This window comes from Muscardinus avellanarius, assembly GCF_963383645.1.
Source record: "Muscardinus avellanarius genome assembly, chromosome: 5".
In the NCBI taxonomy this organism is placed as follows: Eukaryota; Metazoa; Chordata; class Mammalia; order Rodentia; family Gliridae; genus Muscardinus; species Muscardinus avellanarius.
This window is the reverse complement of record NC_137790.1, coordinates 57,076,222-57,093,721: the sequence shown is the minus strand read 5'-3', so window position 1 is coordinate 57,093,721 and position 17,500 is coordinate 57,076,222. Positions and strand designations below refer to the sequence as shown.

Below are 17,500 nucleotides of genomic sequence, written 5' to 3'. Positions count from 1 at the left end.
TCTTATTTGCCATTAGGTAGCACCATGTAATAGAAAGTGTGTCATCAAACATACAACATTGCTTTTGTGTTAGAAAACACAATCAGGCTGGATAATGATTATGTAAAGGCACAAATTATACATGTATATTTTGTTCAGTTAAAGATTAGTTTGACATAAATAATACCAGTAAATTCAAACATTTTGAGGTATGTATTGAACGGAATCAAAATAATTAAACTAAACTGAATCAACAATTGTGGAGTCTAGATATAAGCTATAAATAATAACAGCCTTATATTAGTATAAATAGCTAATATAATTACATGGACTTTAGCTATATTCGATATGGAATACCCAGAACATTTCTGTATAAAGTTAAAAATATAGATCTACAATAAAATTGAGGTGACCACTATTTTGCCCTACATAACTATTCCAGTTAAGCCTGAAAATTTTCATCTCAAGAACCCAAGTATGGTAAGATAACATGACCTGCAGGTTAATTTGACTGGCCTCTGTTAAGAAGGTCTGAAAAACAAAAGATTCTAAAATGCAAATTATATGTGGTTAACTGCCACAATCTGCCAATCAAAATCATACTTCAAAGAGTTTAGCAAAAGCAATTCAATAACTAGTCTATGAAAACCAAGGTTGTCAGGTGCCAATCCTTTTCCTTTCCTTTTAAAACAACCTTTACAGTTTTCAAGATAGGAGTTTGAAATTATTCAGGTACTGTAGATAATATATATATATATATATATGTATATATATATAATTTTTTTTTTACTGTTATGTTTCCAATAGTGAGTCTGAATGACAAAATCAGAAAAGCAGAAAATGTTTTGAATGAAGTAAATGAATTTTAAGATGTAATCTACATACCTATGACACTATCACAACAAATGCTAATTATCTGTACAATGCATTTCTTACTCATAGGTTCACAAAACCTCCAAATCAGCATTGAATTTGTGGTTTTCCTCTTGTGCTTATTTATACCACTTATTTTACTCTCAACATACCAGATGTACAGACAGATCATAGAACAATTATAAGTAAAGTTTGTTCATGAGCTGTAAGCAAGAAAACTGCAGAAATAACAATGTGAACAGAATACAAATGTTTGTGTTCTGAAGCCGTAGCATGAGTAAAGTAAGAAGGGATGAGAGCTGGCTTACCTCTGGTGTGCCAAGAGCATGTTCTCCAGCTAACAGCAGCATGCTTAGTCCTCCCATCTGAGTAGGATCTAAACAGGTAAAAAACAAATAAGTCACCAAACTAAAAGCATGAAGAGTGCAAAATCCACAGAGTCAAAGAATATTCATAAAGACGAAAATCCAACAGAACCACAGATAACTTTTATGGAAAACTTTCAAAACTCTTTATGCAACAATAACCTACCATGTATTTGCTTAGTGCTTATACACTTGTGAATCTTTTAAATACCACTGTTGTCTCGCCATCCAAACATACCATTTTCTTCAATAGCACAACTCTATTATAATAATCATCTCGTAACTTGAGGCTTCTTTCTGTACATGTAAAGTTTAGAGGGGGTTTGTTTTAAGTAAGAGTACTTATGTGTGTCTTCCAAAAGTTTGAGATTGTTATTTTCATGCTGTTATTTCTGCCATATGAAATCAGGGCTAATAAGAAGAACCAGGCTATCAGAGAATTAGAGAAAAGAGAAATCTTTAAAAACTAGTGGTTTTCATTTTTTTTTCAAATTATCTCTCTTCAAATTTTTCAAAAAACTTAAATGAGCAGATGTATTTTATGCATTTTAATTCTTACAAGTAGTCAGACTATTGCTCAAAGTAACTTTAATATTTACTATTCACTTTTATATGTTACCAATGATCTTTGTTTTCATATTTTTGAAAAATCAACAGAAATAAAAAGAATAAAATCATGAAAGTGGTAGAAGTAATGACCCAGGTAATATTTAAACACAGAAAATATTATACATAATAAGAAACCTATATTTTAAAAATTTGTCTTAAGTGTATTTGTTGTCTTAAACTCAATACTGCAAAGAAAGAACATATGTGAAATATATGTGAAATATCTAACTCAGTCTCTCCTAGTGCACATAGGTCCTCAATAATGTGTATTTATTTTTAAGTCTTTTTAAAAATTAATTTAAAAAATGAGGATCAAGTCATAATACTATTATCTAAAGATACTCACTTCTTTCTTTTATTTTCCTTTTTTGGGTTAAAGGTATGCTCTTAAGTACATCTTTGTATGAAACCTCTCTTCAAAACTCATGAACTAAGTTTGATCATATCTTATACATGTTATTTTAATAATTAGAGAAAGTTCTAAAGTAGAAAAAATAAAAGGTAATAAGGAGCTCGTGAGGTTATCAGGGGGAACAGTACATCACCAAATGATCAGGTATTAAAGAAAATAGCTAAATTTTGGAAGAAAGCCACTTAGAAAGATACACATAGAATGTACTATCACTGGCTGATTTGATAAAATGATGTTATGGGGTGGTGTTTTAAGATTAAAATGTTAATTAAACATTAAGTTTAAAAACAACTATGGCTGCTAAAATAGATACTTAAGCCTATTTAAAAATAAAAAATCAGTAGGGGGAATGAATTTAGTAGAAAGTGAAAGTTTTGTTGGAAACTCTGAGAGGGAAATACTTTGCAGCTGTCATTCTAGAGAAGAGGAGGACTTAGAAGATAGCTTCTTAGAGATAAAAATGTGTTACTTCAAATTACAAAGTAAAATTGAAACATGATTACATGATAACTTAAGTAATATACCAATGTGATTTCACAAGAAGTTTGTTCCACAGATACTAAAAGCTAGGCCAAGTAATTATCATTATCCTTTAAATCATTTATATTTATAAAATGTTATAAAAATATATTCCCATAAATAGCACATTTTTCATTTTACCAAGAAGATTTGCACTATATTAAATTCTATATAGTTCTCACTTATTGGAAATCATATATTTGACAATTTAGGGGTAATTCTAAATTGTAAAATGTTGAGTTACAAGATTAAACAAACAGAATGAAAGAGATTCCACATTGAGAAAAACTTAAGACTGCCCTTTAAAGTCACCCAAGTATTTCTAAGGTTCAGATAGCTAAACTGCAGGTTTTAATTGAAGACAATTAATTTGCTTCATCCTGTTGAAAATGTACAAGACTAAAATTATCACACAACTGTTACCCACTACACAGAAGCTGAATGTTTTGCTCACTGATTTCCAATATCCAACACAGGCCATTATACAATGAGAGAACTGCTAGGAAGGTGTTATATTTTCTTTCTTATTCTTTGATGTAAGAATACTGTTTAAAAAGGTGACCAGTAAATATTTCGTTTGAAGTCTGGGTTCTACTTTAATTCTGTAGGTTAAAGGCAGATTTAAAAAATGTCAGAAACAATAGTACAAAAAAATTTTTTTTCTTGTCTTTTTGCAGTATATAATCATTTGGTTTGCAAAGAGGAATTATATGCAAAACAAACACCCTACAAACATTAGCCCTGGTTTAGAATTGAGAGAAAAAGTAATGAATGCTAAATGATGACCAAAGAAATTCAGTTTAGAAGCCAGTCATCTTTATACCCTTTTTTGGTCCTGATAATATTTTAGGAAATACTCCAAAATCATTTGTATTTCCAAATATTAATTAACAGGTAGGTTGAAGTTAAAATTTTTCAAAATGCGCTAAAAACCAGTTTTGATTCTTCTGAGTCATGCAGAAATATTTGGGGGGTTAGCTTGTACCTCAGTGGTAGAGTGCTTCCCTTGCATGCTGGAGGTCCTGGATTGAATCCAGTGCACCCAAACACACACACACACACACACACACACACACACACACACACACACACACACACACAAGCAAACAAGCATATGCACAAAAATATCATTTGGGGAGCTCACCTAGAATTATGCTATAGACAGACACCTATGGAACAATCTCCTGAAAACTTTTGTTTCCCCAGAACGCTGCCATTTTGTTAAACTTCATTTTTTAAGCATTTATGTAGAATATCAACATATACCTTTGTATTATACACCATACAATGAACTTTGAGTTCTTACTAGGTCTACTGGGTACGTAGATTTTTTAATTAATTAATTAATTAATTAATTTGTAGTACCAATAAGTAAAAGTGGAACCCAGAGGCTTTCTACCTCTGGGCTATACTCCCAGACCTATTTTTTAATATTTTATTTGTAAACAGGGTCTCATTAAGTTGCTGAGAGCCTCACTAAGTAGCTGAGGCTGGCTTCGAATCTGTGCCATCCTCCTGTCTCACCCTCCCAAATGCAGGGATTACAGGCATGAGCCAGCATGCCCGGCTTCTACTGGCTATTTAAAAATAAAAATCTATGAGAGTACTGTTCCTCTTCCATTCCCAAACTTTACATACTGCAATTGGTTCAGTACTCTGATTTTGATAGAACTTTGGTTCTAATATGAAATAGAAACCCTATAACTCAACACCACCTTCCCTGCTTCTACCCTGCCTGATCTCTGAATTTCATCGATGGACAATCCCCTTTTGATTACTGCACTGCATGAGACAGGGAAGACAGAGCCATATGCAGGGTAAAATGCATTTATCTCATGGTATTAAATGCTGTATCATTACTTACCACCTAATAAATATTAAAGTTCCCATAACAAAGAGAACCATCTAGAATTTTAAATTTGCTTGGCCCATTGAGGAATAGGGATGGGAGGAAGTAGTGGGATGGGATTCTCTGTAAGACACATGTGTCACACCTGTCTCAACTATGTGATAGAGTTTGTCTTGCTCTCAGTGTTTCAGATACTCAAGTAATCTACAAAATTCTGTCTTTTTATATATCCATAACTAAGGTGTTGGAATAGCTTCATAGCATATGCATGTGTGTAAGGCATTCCCTAAACTCCTGACAATCCCACACTGCTGTCTACTTTCCCATACTGTGAACCTTAGGGACGTGTGAATCTCTTTCTCTTTTAAGCACATACTCATTCTCTGCATATCATGCTCTACTGTTCTGAGAGATGCTAATACTTCCCACTGCTCCCCCAAACTCTGTATTAGTTAAAAATAGTGATTAAACATACTGTCCTGTCCTTCAAAAAGAGGTGGAAACAGTGTCTAAACTCACCGGCCATTCCAAAGTTAAGCTGAGGCATTTCTTCAGTCTTTGCTTTCTTGGGGCTTGGCAAATCTCTTGAAGAGTCAGATGGAAAGGCCCAAAGCTTCTTCCGTGGATTGACAGTGGGTGTCGGTGACTTCACGGGCTTGTTTGTGGTGGGACACCATTTGTAGCCAGGATTTGCTTTCATAAATGCATCCTTATACTACAAAAAAAAGATAGTAAGTTTTAATTGAATTATGATTTAAAAAATTTCTGATAGCCTTCACCCAATTCCTCCCTTTTATAAATCAGTAAGAAAAATGTTTTCTGTGATTTCTGTGGCGTTTCTCATAGAAAAAAAAATGGTAATCTCAGCACATGACTCTAAGGGCAGGACATGGAGTTATCTACTACAAAATCCACTGGTGGATTGAGGGCACAGAGGCTGCATAAATCATTATCTCAACTCTGCTATCTCTCCTTTCATGACAGTAACATTAAGTGAAATATTTTTCATGACAGTAACACTAAATGAAATATTTCATTATATATTGCAAAAAGTTGTTACCCGTAAAAATGTTATTTTCCACATATTCTTCAAGTGTTAAATGCTATTACTATTGAATATTTTATTAAATTATACAAATCTTTCAATCTCATAAGCCCGCCTTTGAAAATGGTCATTTTATGTGTAACTTTAATTTTGTATAAACTATAAACAGCTTTTAATTCAATCCAATAGGGAAAGATAATCCATTTTAACCCTGGTAAAAGGAAAAATATATAATCTAAGTAAGTTTTTCGTACCTTTTCACTTTAAATCATATAAATAAATATCGTAATGTAGATAATGCAATGTTAAGAGACAATGATCCAAAATAATTCCTAAGTTATCTTTACTCAAATTTTCTAAAATTTTAGCCTATGATGTGAATTTACCTATGTATGTATGTATATATATATATATATACACATATATACATATACATATATACACATGTATATGGAATATGGGTTATATATCTGTATATATATGAAATATGGGTACAAAAAACAGGAAGGTACAGTCCCACTTCACTCACAAAAATAATTAAAGAGACAAACAGCCAGATCCAAACTAGAATTTACCATTACATATCAGAATATATTTGGAAGTATCAAATGTAATATAAAAGGCATGCTGCCACAGTACATTCATGTGGATGGGGATTTGCATATTAAGCTGAGGTAGACAAATAGCCTTGGCTGCTGTCTGGAGGTGGAAAGTGACAAATGGTAGGGTGAGGTGAAAACGGAAGGAGCAGACCCATGCATCAGTATTGTGTCCTAGTGAAAGGCACACGGGCTGGGTTTGTCAGATGAGCAGTCATTTGGATAAAGGTCACTATTCTATAAAGTGAAAAAAGACTTTCAAACAAATTTATTAATATATTTGTTATCCATGTTAATACATTAACATATTTCTTATGTATGTAAATATATACTTGTTCTATTTTGAGGGGTAGTGTAATTATTTAAAGTAAGTCGCTGTTGTAGAAGATGCTGGACAGAGCATTACAACTCACATCTGTTTCTTAGGTGCCTCCTCTCTTTCATTTACTGGATAAGCTCTTTCCCAGTAAGACATCACATCTTTTGCTAAGAATTATCTAATAATTTGCTTCAATGAAAATCAATACTATCATCCTTATAAGTGAATTGCTGCCAGCATCAACTTTTTTTTAAAAAAGAATAATGATACTAATAAAGGTCAACTTAAACTAAATCATGATGAAAAGGTGGTCCTGAGGACAACATAAAGTGGTGACAACATAAAGTGGTCACAATCACCACTGGAGACCAAAAATGGTATGGACAGAATCCTTGTCCTCATATTGTTTACAATCTACAATTAACCACACAAATGTATTACTTTTTTTCCACACACTATCTATAAGCCTTGCCGTATTCAGGTGCAAGTTTTGCAATGGGTTTGTAAAGGGAGAAGCTATGTATAAGTGGAATAACAGAAGGCAAGAGAAACCTTTGAAATATGAAGTTTTATAGAAAATAGTAACTAGGAATTAGTAATTTGGGTCATACTCTGGAACTGTACATAAATGTTCAACAATACATTTGTTCATTCGTGTGTGTGTATGTGTTCTTTCTTTGATGCTAAAGATTGAACCTGTGGCCTCACACATGTTAAGCAAATACTCTACCACCAGACTATGACCTCAAAACTTCCATCAAGTATATACTGAACAGAAAGATTAAGAATGTGGAAGACAGATAAAAGAGTAATACAAAATCCTGGTCCTTAAGGAGTTTAGACTAGATGGAAATGCCATAAATTCAAGTAAAAACACAGAGGTCAACACAAGCAGTATATGAGCACCTTGTGAGGGTGGAGGCAGAAAAAGCCTCATGGAGTGAGGATGTCTATCTGTCCTTGGAACTGCGTATCTCATCAATCATTTGCTCTGACTCAGCTATAAGTGACAACAGAAATTTTTAATCATTTGTTGTGATAAAGTTATTAGAAAAGGGATTACAGAGAAGGCTAGGTAAACGATAAAATAGCAGGAAGCTTTGTCTATAATCTGAAAGAAATTGCAAGTGAAATTATTACCAGGCAAGTCAATCATGTGGACAAGACGAGAGGACTGAAAGGCTCAAAGGAACAGGCCTCACCTCTACAGACATTCAGGGCTAGCCTGTTCATGCTGGGGCTGGGAGGCAAAGCTCATTTACCCACCAAAAATATCAATCACAGGCTATTGATCTTAAGAGTTTAATTAAAGACTCTCATAGATAGCTGAACTCTCACTAATAAGCTTTCAAAAATCTCCCATTAAAGTAAAAATTCACTTCGATGCATCAAATTTCTTTCTGAAAACTTACAGCCAACTAGATAACCTAAATGAAATCTACTTTATAAATACAGTTCCTAACCTATATGAGGCACTCAGTAATGCTGGCTCCCTTCTTTTGGACCCCAACTACCACTGTATTTCATTAGGAATAATTATAAACCAGTAATTCAGTTACTGATTCTATTGTTATTCAGTTCTGGCATTAAACATGTACCCTCTGTTGCAGTATTTTGCTTCCTTCATAATTGACAATGACATTATTATATAACAATAGACAATAAATTATTATGTTAATCTTTTAAAAATGGGGTCTAAACATTAAATGTTTTTCCCGATCATTTTCACAAACACCTTAATATTAATGAAAAATACACTTTCTTATTCTTCTCCAGTTGCTCATTTTTTATTTATTTTTTTATTTACTTACTTACTTACTTATTTTTTTGGTGGTACTGGGGATGGAACCCAGGGACCTTCTACCTCCAGGCTACACTCCCAGACCTATTTTATATTTTATTTGGAAACAGGGTCTCTTAAGCCAGCCGAGGCTGGCTTCGAACCTTTGCCATCCTCCTGTCTCAGCCTACCAAGTGCGGGAATTACAAGCATGTGCCACCATGCCCAGATTAGTTGCTCATTTTTAATTGAGGGTGAGATGCTATGTAAAAGTCCACTAGTATTTCTAGCTATTAGTACAGTCTAGATCTCTTGAACAGAGTAAAAGAGAAATGGCAAACCAGGATGCTTAGGATGTCTATATAAATAAAGACAGATGACTCTGGTACCAATATAAAAAATATTATCATGAAATAAAATCTACCAGAATTGTGAGTAAAAGATTACATAGGAAAATATCTGTTTTTTAAGAGTTAAAACACCTATTTTATAACCATATAAAAAAGAAAGAGGGCTTACTGAACCCCAGTTGAATAAGTTCTGAAACAGTTATATCCCTTCCCAATGGCAAGCAGAAATCACATTATACAAAGGAGAAGAAGAAAGAGAAATATTTGAGAAGTAGCACTAATCATCACTTCCTTAGTGTAAGGAACTTTCACAAAAATTTTAAAACTATCCTTAGGATAATATGACTCAATGTACTACCTGATGTGAATTATTCTTGCTAGTTGTTTCTAATAAGAAAATTAGACTATTTCACATGACAGAACACTGAATTAAATTTACAGTTTTGAGTGATTAAAATATTTTAAGTTATACATTTACTCCAACAGAAATTATACATAATAAAAAATGACTTGAATTTTGTGACCATGGAATTAGTTGGTTGTTCTACTGTAGAAAAGGTCAAAAGAAAAACTTAAAAAAAAAAAATTGGAGTTGGCTACAGCTACTTAAATTGGTAAGGATGAGGACCGGCGTGCAGAAAGCTTTGTACAGATATGACATTTAATAAGAGGGAGCAAAGAAGTTCACAGCTGAGGGTGAACTCAAAAGAAAAACCCATGATAAACAAAAAAAAGGAAATTTATAAAAACAAAGTATTTGAGAATTGCTTCCTCTACAGACAAAAATTTAAATATATTATTCACAAAGCTCTCAACCAAATTACAGACTAATTCCCACTTGGAAATACAAGGTTGACGTTTACAAAAACATTCAAAAGATGTACCGAATACTTTGAGAAGAAAGTGTGTAAGCAGAATTTTAACTAAAATTTTCAGGGCAAATATGTTAGATTACATTATGTTTTTAAAGAAATACTAGTCTCATCTATCTGGATATCAGTTATTTGTTGCACTTGTTCTTAAGGATGTTGGATAGACTAGACACGACTCCAAAAATATATAGTGTTGCAGCATGCTGGCAAAAATACAAATTCTATTTCCAAAGCATGATACATAACTGTTAGGGAAAGTTCTCCAAATTGTAACTCAAGAGAAATCAGAGTGTAACTTCTTCAGACTGGAGTTGATTTTTGATAAAACCAGAAAAGAAAAAAAGAAAAAGAATTGTTTAGACAATCAAAAACAGGTAAATCTTGTGTTGAAAAATATAAGGAATCAATCATTAATATCTCTCCAAGGAGTTGTATGGTGGTGATAGTCTTTCCTCAAGAATTGACAACAGATGCCAGTACTTACTAAGGGCTAATATGATTTACCTTCAAGTTCTATTTTACTGCATTTAATTCTATAGCTGTTTCATTGGCATACAACTGAACTTTTAAAATTTTCAACTTGATCTCTCATGATTGCTGTCTTATTTTCCCTTACATCACCATCTCCTGCGACTCTCCTAAACACAACCTAGGCTCCAGATAAAACAAACTTTCTAGATCATGAAATTGATCTTACTTTCCCACATCTACTCTTAGTCCTGTCTTTCTTACTAAATCCTACACCCAACCATGGTCTTCATAAAGCCTTCCTGACCTATTCCAATCCCCTTCCATACCTAGCACATGTGGACTCTTCCTATACAACCCACAACATGTTATCATTACCATTCTTGCCAGACTTACCCAAATTCACTTCTCTCTAAAGCATCTATTTGTCCACCAAACATAGGACTGGTCAAGATACTACCTTCTCTAAGCCTTGGAATTTTACTTTCAAGGGAGAGATAATCAGAACTCATTTTACATATTTGTGCTTACTTAAAAGAGTGACCAAGGAGGCCGGGTGTGGTGGCGCATGCTTGTAATCCCCATGCTTGGGAGGCGGAGACAGGAGGATCGTGCAGGTTTGAAGACAGCCGCACTGGCTTCAGAGACCCTGTTTCCAAATAAAAAAGTATAAAAATAGGTCTGGGAGTGTAGCCCAGAGGTAGAAGGGTTTCCAGGAACCCCAGTACCACCAAAATAAAAAGAGTGACCAAGAAATTAATCAATTAATCAATAAATGTATGCATTCTTCCCTGTGCCTCTCACAGAAAAAAATTGAGGAGGGGGGTTACCATAAAGGCTATTTAAATTATTTAAACTTTCAAGATACTGCCATGTTCTTTGCACCAAATCTGTTCTACCTGAAAGTACAGATGTATGATCCCCTAAATTTGTTGTCAATTCATTAATTACAATCATTAGTTTAGGTGACAAATGGAAGGTTGCAGCTACATCCTAGGCAAATGTGCAAAGGTCTGTATGCCTATGCTTAGAAGAGTATGTACATAAAGACATTAAAAGGAAAGGCAAAATTGCTTCTATATGTCCTTAACAGTCAGTTGCACATTCAAAAATTAGAACCTGTGAACATCCACAACACTGCACCAACCCATGCCCATTGCTGAATTTAAGATACTATTTTTCAAATTACTTGAAACCAAGTAAGCTTTAAAGAGATTCGTCAGAGAATATGAAACCCTCATTCAACCAGTTCCCCCCCTCAAACAATTAAAATCAGTACTGGGCAATAATTCAAGAAAATGAATTCAACAAATTCTGGAATGGGTGCTTCCTCTTGCCAAATACACTTAACATAAAATAATGAAGAGTAAGGTAAGAGATCAAATTTCCATGAACTAACAGGTAAAAGGAGAATCCCTCCAAAAGTGTATTAATTACCCACTCTAGTTTTTAAAACCCAATAAGTTTTTGCTTTAAAACAAAAAAAGGAAGAAATTATGTAACAATGTTTTGATCAACTACAGACTACATATACAGTAGTGGCCCCATAAGATTATATTGCCAGCCAAGCAAGGTGGCACACACCTATAATCCTAGTACTTGAGAGGCTGAGACAGAAGGATCACAGGTTCAAGGCCAGCCTCAGCAACTAAGGAGACACTCAGCAACTTAGCAAGACTCTATTTCAAAATAAAAAAAATTAAAAAAAAGGGCTGAGGGAATAGCTCAGATTGACACCTTGAGTTAAATCCCCACTATCAAAGAACAAACAACCCCCCCAAACCCAAAAACAATTATATTGCCTAGTGATATTATAATTATCTTACTTTGTATAAGTTAACTATGATGTTTGCACAATGATCAAATTATATAGTGATACATTTCTCAGAATATAACCCTATCATGAGGCAATGCATGACTGTATTTCTCATTCAACTATCAATGGCAGGAACTGGTGAACCCATGTAAGCATTCGTATTGACACATGCACTAATCTAAAAGAATATCTTATGCCAAAGAAGGAATACTTAAAAATCTGGAGTTTAGAACTGAAAGATTATATATCTAAAAATAAAGCTTTAAAAGTGGTGGCAATAAGGCAACCTAACCAAGGGGGATGAAAGAGGAAGAGAGAAATTCCTAATGTACATGATGTACATTCACAAACATATCAAAGTCAATCACTATGTCAAACATAAGAAGAAAATGGGGAGAAAATGGGGAGGGAATTGGGAAAGGAATAAATGAGTGATGTATGCCACTTTGTACCCCATTAAGATGTCTGACTACAATGCACAAAAAAAAATTTTAAAAAGTGATAGCAAACTGGGTGTGGTGGCGCAAGCTTGTAATCCCAGCACTTGGGAGGCAGAGACAGGAGGATCACACAAGTTCGAAGCCAGCCCTGCTGGCTTAAGAGACCCTGTTTCCAAATAAAAATATAAAAATAGGTCTGGGAGTGTAGCCCGGAGGTAGAAGGGTTTCCAATACAACCAAAAAAAAAAAAAAAAAAAAAAAAAAGGGACAGCAAGAACGGGGTGGTGGTGCTTGTGAGGCTGAGACAGGATTGCACAGGTTCAAAGCCAGCCTCAGCAACTTAGTGAGAACATGTTTCCAAATAAAGTGTAAAACAGGTCTGGGAGTATAGCCCAGAGGTAGAAAATCCCCTGGTTTCCACCTCCAGTACCACCAAAAAAAAAAAAAAAAAAAAAAAAAATGATAGCAAGTGGTCCTTGAGAAACAGATGCCATGTTTAACTGACCTTCTATCATTTGCAACTACCACACAACATGGTAGATTGAAGCCATTTATTAAATATTTGTTGATTTAACTGACATTCCAATTAAGACTGCAATGTTAACACAAAGAGCACCAGCAAATTACATGCACTTTAATGTAACTGTGAAACCATTTAGCAAAAAAAAAGTTGATATAAATGAGAATCACAACAAGAGACCATTAATAATTTTGAAAGTAGCTGAGCCTTTTACACTTTGGGACATTTCATAAGCAAAACTATAAACAAGGCACGTTACAAACATGGGTTATTGTAGTTTCCACTTTTAGGTTGCAGGGGGCCACCTTAAAAGATTTCATTGTAGCTCCACATGGCAAATACTCTGAACCTAATTAAATAATTAGTAAGGGATTTCCTGTATAAAATAACAACTCCTCTTCTTAAAAGTGGCCACCTATTGGGTTTGTAAATTAGCAGTATTTAAGAAAAGGAAAACAATATACTGGGGATATGCTGCGTGTTATCCAAATACAGCAATCCAAAAACAAACTCAAGTGTTTAATTATAGGAAGCTTATGCAGTTTCCTGTGAGGCTTCAGATAACTGTTTATTTTACCATATACACATGACTATAAAAGGATATAAGGCTATTTATTGAGAAAGTTTTCATGTTTATTAGGCTAGTAGAAATCTACTAAAATATTTAAAATCATGTAGGTTGGTGTATGATTTTAAATTTTCCAGATGGCCTACATAGTTAAAATTCTATCTTTAACAATAGTTAATTCCTGAAGCTTCTTATGATCATTAAGTATAGAGCAACTATGTTAATCAATTACTTTGGATTAAAATTTCCCTGAACATTTAATAAGAAATTTTATGTCTGCTTATTAAACAACTCAATAAAACCAGCATAACTTAAAATATTTTTTTTCACACACCGAGTAACAAAATACCTTGCAAATTACAAATTTTACCCTTTTGGGTTCACTTTTTTTTTTTTTTTAAACAAATGTTAGCCAAATGCTTGGGTGACAGGAGCGTTCATGAACCAAGGTTTTCTCAAGTTGCAACTCTGAAGAAATAATGTTAGAATGATTCTTTTCAGGTTTAACTATAATGATATTATTTTAATTAGCCCTAAATGGGGACTAAATTCACTTATATTTAAATATACAACAATCTCACATTAATTCCAGATTAAAGAAAAAGAACCAGTATAAATTATTTGAAGAAAATGTAGTAACTGCTATCATTTTGGAATTGATTATTGTTCCAATTCTGAATAGCCTTCTGGAAATGTTTCTCACCAGCTACTCCTACATAATGCACGCACATATGTCAGCACATCCTGTTCTATTGCCATTCATTCATTTAATGGTTTTAAATATTCATGCTGTACTACCTTCATAACAAAAACAAGTTAAAGCCTATATTTTGATAGTTCTATTATATAATTAAAAATGATAAGATCTGAAAGGCATACAAATCTCATCTTAATGTCCTTATTCTAGTAACATTAAAATCAACCTGAAATTAGAATTAGATAAAGAATTTCTCATGATACAAGCTAAGTAACCTAAGATTGTTATCTTTGTACCAGTATTAGGAAATGGTCTAAAAATATTCAAAAATAGTTTTAGTATTAATGTATCAAAAATTGATTTATGGAAAATAGGGTTCAAAATGTAAAAAAAAAAAAAGCAGTTGGGGCTGATTTCTGTCAGGGACTCAGGTAGCTGTTTTAATGCAAAGTATTCTCACTAAAAGTAATTATCAAGTGGATAGAGGAGTTGGAACCTGGGACCTTCACATTCTTAAAACAGGTTTGCATAATAAATAACATCTAGCAAAAAGCTAAGAATTCCTCAAAAGTGTGGGTGGAGGGTACTGACCTCTTTGAAAGGGGAGCAGATACCTCATGGCCCCTGACCTTGTGAATCATTCTGGTCCTAACAAAGAAACATAGGTTTATACCTGCAGTAAGGCAGGAAGGGTTTTTTTTTTTGGGGGGGAGGGGGGGCTGAGCCAGAAATACCCATAATCATAACAAAAGGGGCCTGCATGGAGTAAAGGGGTGGACTGACACCTAGGTCAAAGGATTACCTGGTAGAGCAAGATGGGGAAGTATGGATCTATAAAAACCGTTTTGTATTTAGAACTCCGGTGACTTCAAGTTACCCCCCTATACTATCTAGGGTTAGGGATACTATAGGGCTGCATTAAACTATATTCTATCTTTCCAGCTTTGTAAAGTGGCTTAAGCTGCCAGCAAGACTTCAGAGTAGTGTTTTTCTATACTTAGTTCAGAACAAGAACCCACAGTTATATCTCTCTCTCACTGGAACAGTTTCAGGAGCCCAACAAGGTCCCCGAAACAGTTCCCCAACTGTAACAATCTTTGCCATGGACAGTCTATGAAAGCAGAAGTTGGATTTCTAGAAACACTTAAAAGAAAAATTGCCAGTCATAATAAATAAATCACTATTAATAATAGATCAATCCCTTATAGCAATCAATAGGGTATAAACAATGAGGAAAAACTTTTTGGTTCATATAAATTTCTCTTGAAAAATCTCCACCAGCATTTCCAAAGTGCACCTGGAACACAGGACAGGAATAAAGCTCTATGTTTTCAATTAACATCTGAGATTCATGAAATATCTTCTTATTGCTAGAACTGCAATAAGTATTTGCTGACTGGATGTGCATAGCTGCCATAAGATCTTGTCACTGTAACCTACCTCCTTGGCCATGTCTGTATATTTTTGTTTTTCCTTTGGATCGAGAACAGCCCACCAATCTGCTAGTATCTTGGTAGCACCTCGGTTATCAAGCCTGGGGTGTTCCTGGCGGACAAGGGAGCGATGACGTTTGCAAAATAAAAGAAATGCATTCATAGGTCTACGGGCTCGTTGCTCTGGCGATTCATCATCTTCAGTCTCACCAACATCTTGCTCTAGGCCATCAGCCCCAAGAAATTGAACCTATTAGCAAACACAAAAAAAAGATCAGAGGTTTAACACATATTGGACAATTAACAATTTAACAAATCACTTCTGGCTTGCAAATTATACTTCTCCTTACTGCTAATTAAACACCTAAAAATTGAAAAATTAATTAAAAATAATCATCAACCACTGATGGTTGGTAAGTAACTTATGACATATCCTGGCAGAGTTTCTATAGCAGCTGTGCATATCTCTATTACAGCATATATTACACTGTATTATAAATGCCTAGGGTTTTTTTTTTCTCCTTCATTCAACAGTAAGTTCTAAAGACAAAAATTCATAACCACAGTGCCTACTGTGATGTCTGGTATGACATTAATACTTAATTGCTAATAAATGAACAAACTTATTTTGTGGTTTATGGGTCTCAAGATAAATAATATCTACTTATTCTACAGCTATAAACATGATAATGTTTAAGACAGAAGTAAATAATAAAAAGCTACTATAGATCACTCAAAATTTCTATACACACATGGGGCTTCTTAGTATAAAGTATCAAAATAGAATTTAACATCATTATTTGAAAGAAATGTGTAGTAAATCTTTAAGCCTATAAATACCAATCTTTTTGTCTACTGAAGTGTTATAGTGATAGTAATAAACTCCCCTAGGCTTAAACCTTAAAAATCAGTTTTAAATCTTCCCTTTTTCTAAGCACTTTATTTAGCCATTGTTCAAGGTCTTCAAGGACTTCTACATAGCTCTGAATCTGTAATTCTCTTTGCTACTGCACTAGTACTACTTTGGCCTACAGCCTAGTCTTTCTGTTTGTAATCTTCTCTACACTTTCTGCATATGGCTGCCAAATTAAATTTCTTAAAATATATCTTTAATCACAGAAACTCAGAAAATAATGAATTGTAAAATACCTTCTAATGCTAAAATCCAATGCTATGATGTTTCTTGGAAACAATGTAACCATGAATAGAAATCTGGCATGCTTACTAAGACCATTTCTTTCATTTCTTGTTTTATGGTTAAAATCAAGAAGGATGAAGGGAGTCATTAGTCTACATTATACAGTAGGGCAATAGTTCTTGAGTGAACACTGGACTCCCTGAAGATATTGTTAATCATAGATTGCTAGGTTCTAACTCAGAGTTCCCGATTCTGTACATCTGGATTGGGTATGGAGAATTTGTGCTTCTAACAAGTTTCCAGAGTATTCTGATGCTACTGGTCAGTCTGAGGATCATACTTTGAGAACCACAACTACAAGGCAAGGCAGCATGTTCTTTATACAATGTTTACTGTGCAACTGTTACAAACAGATACTGCAGGACAAATCACTTGCTCAGTTCAATTTAGTATTTTTAAAGTCTTTCAAGTTTAAGTACTAAAAATTCAATTAATTAACAATTATTTTAAAACATAAACATATAATAATCTTGAAGTTATAGCCATGTTTTGAAAATACATTAGGGCTTACTGGGAATAAAGGCTACAGATTTATGATCCTCATTTTTTATATAATCAGCGACAATGATTTAGATTTTTAGGGAATATTTACTGGCATTCTAAAACTAAGAAAACAAGGGAAATTATGAATAATATGTATTATGTAAATTGATGAATTATATTTTCCCTTCAGAAAAAATAATTTTTGATTCAGTTACTAAATTATAAAACTTAACTACCTAGAAAAAAGAGCTTACTATTTGGGGAGGAGATAACTACTGAAAAGTTAGATACATGAGAAAATCTCCC

At 33.8% G+C, this 17,500-nt stretch overlaps 1 protein-coding gene across 3 annotated transcripts in view; it reads right to left on the bottom strand.

Moving 5' to 3' along the window:
• The window catches only part of BBX (BBX high mobility group box domain containing), a gene marked incomplete at both ends in the record, with an annotated part of 105,862 nt that overhangs the window by 86,263 nt on the left and 2,099 nt on the right, over positions 1 to 17,500 (bottom strand). For all 3 annotated transcript variants that reach the window (XM_080695892.1, XM_080695890.1, XM_080695891.1), the window contains 3 exons: positions 1,161 to 1,228; positions 5,126 to 5,321; positions 15,521 to 15,763. In XM_080695892.1, coding sequence (XP_080552018.1) covers positions 1,161 to 1,228; positions 5,126 to 5,321; positions 15,521 to 15,763 — 507 coding nt within the window. The remainder of the gene's footprint in view (positions 1 to 1,160; positions 1,229 to 5,125; positions 5,322 to 15,520; positions 15,764 to 17,500) is intronic.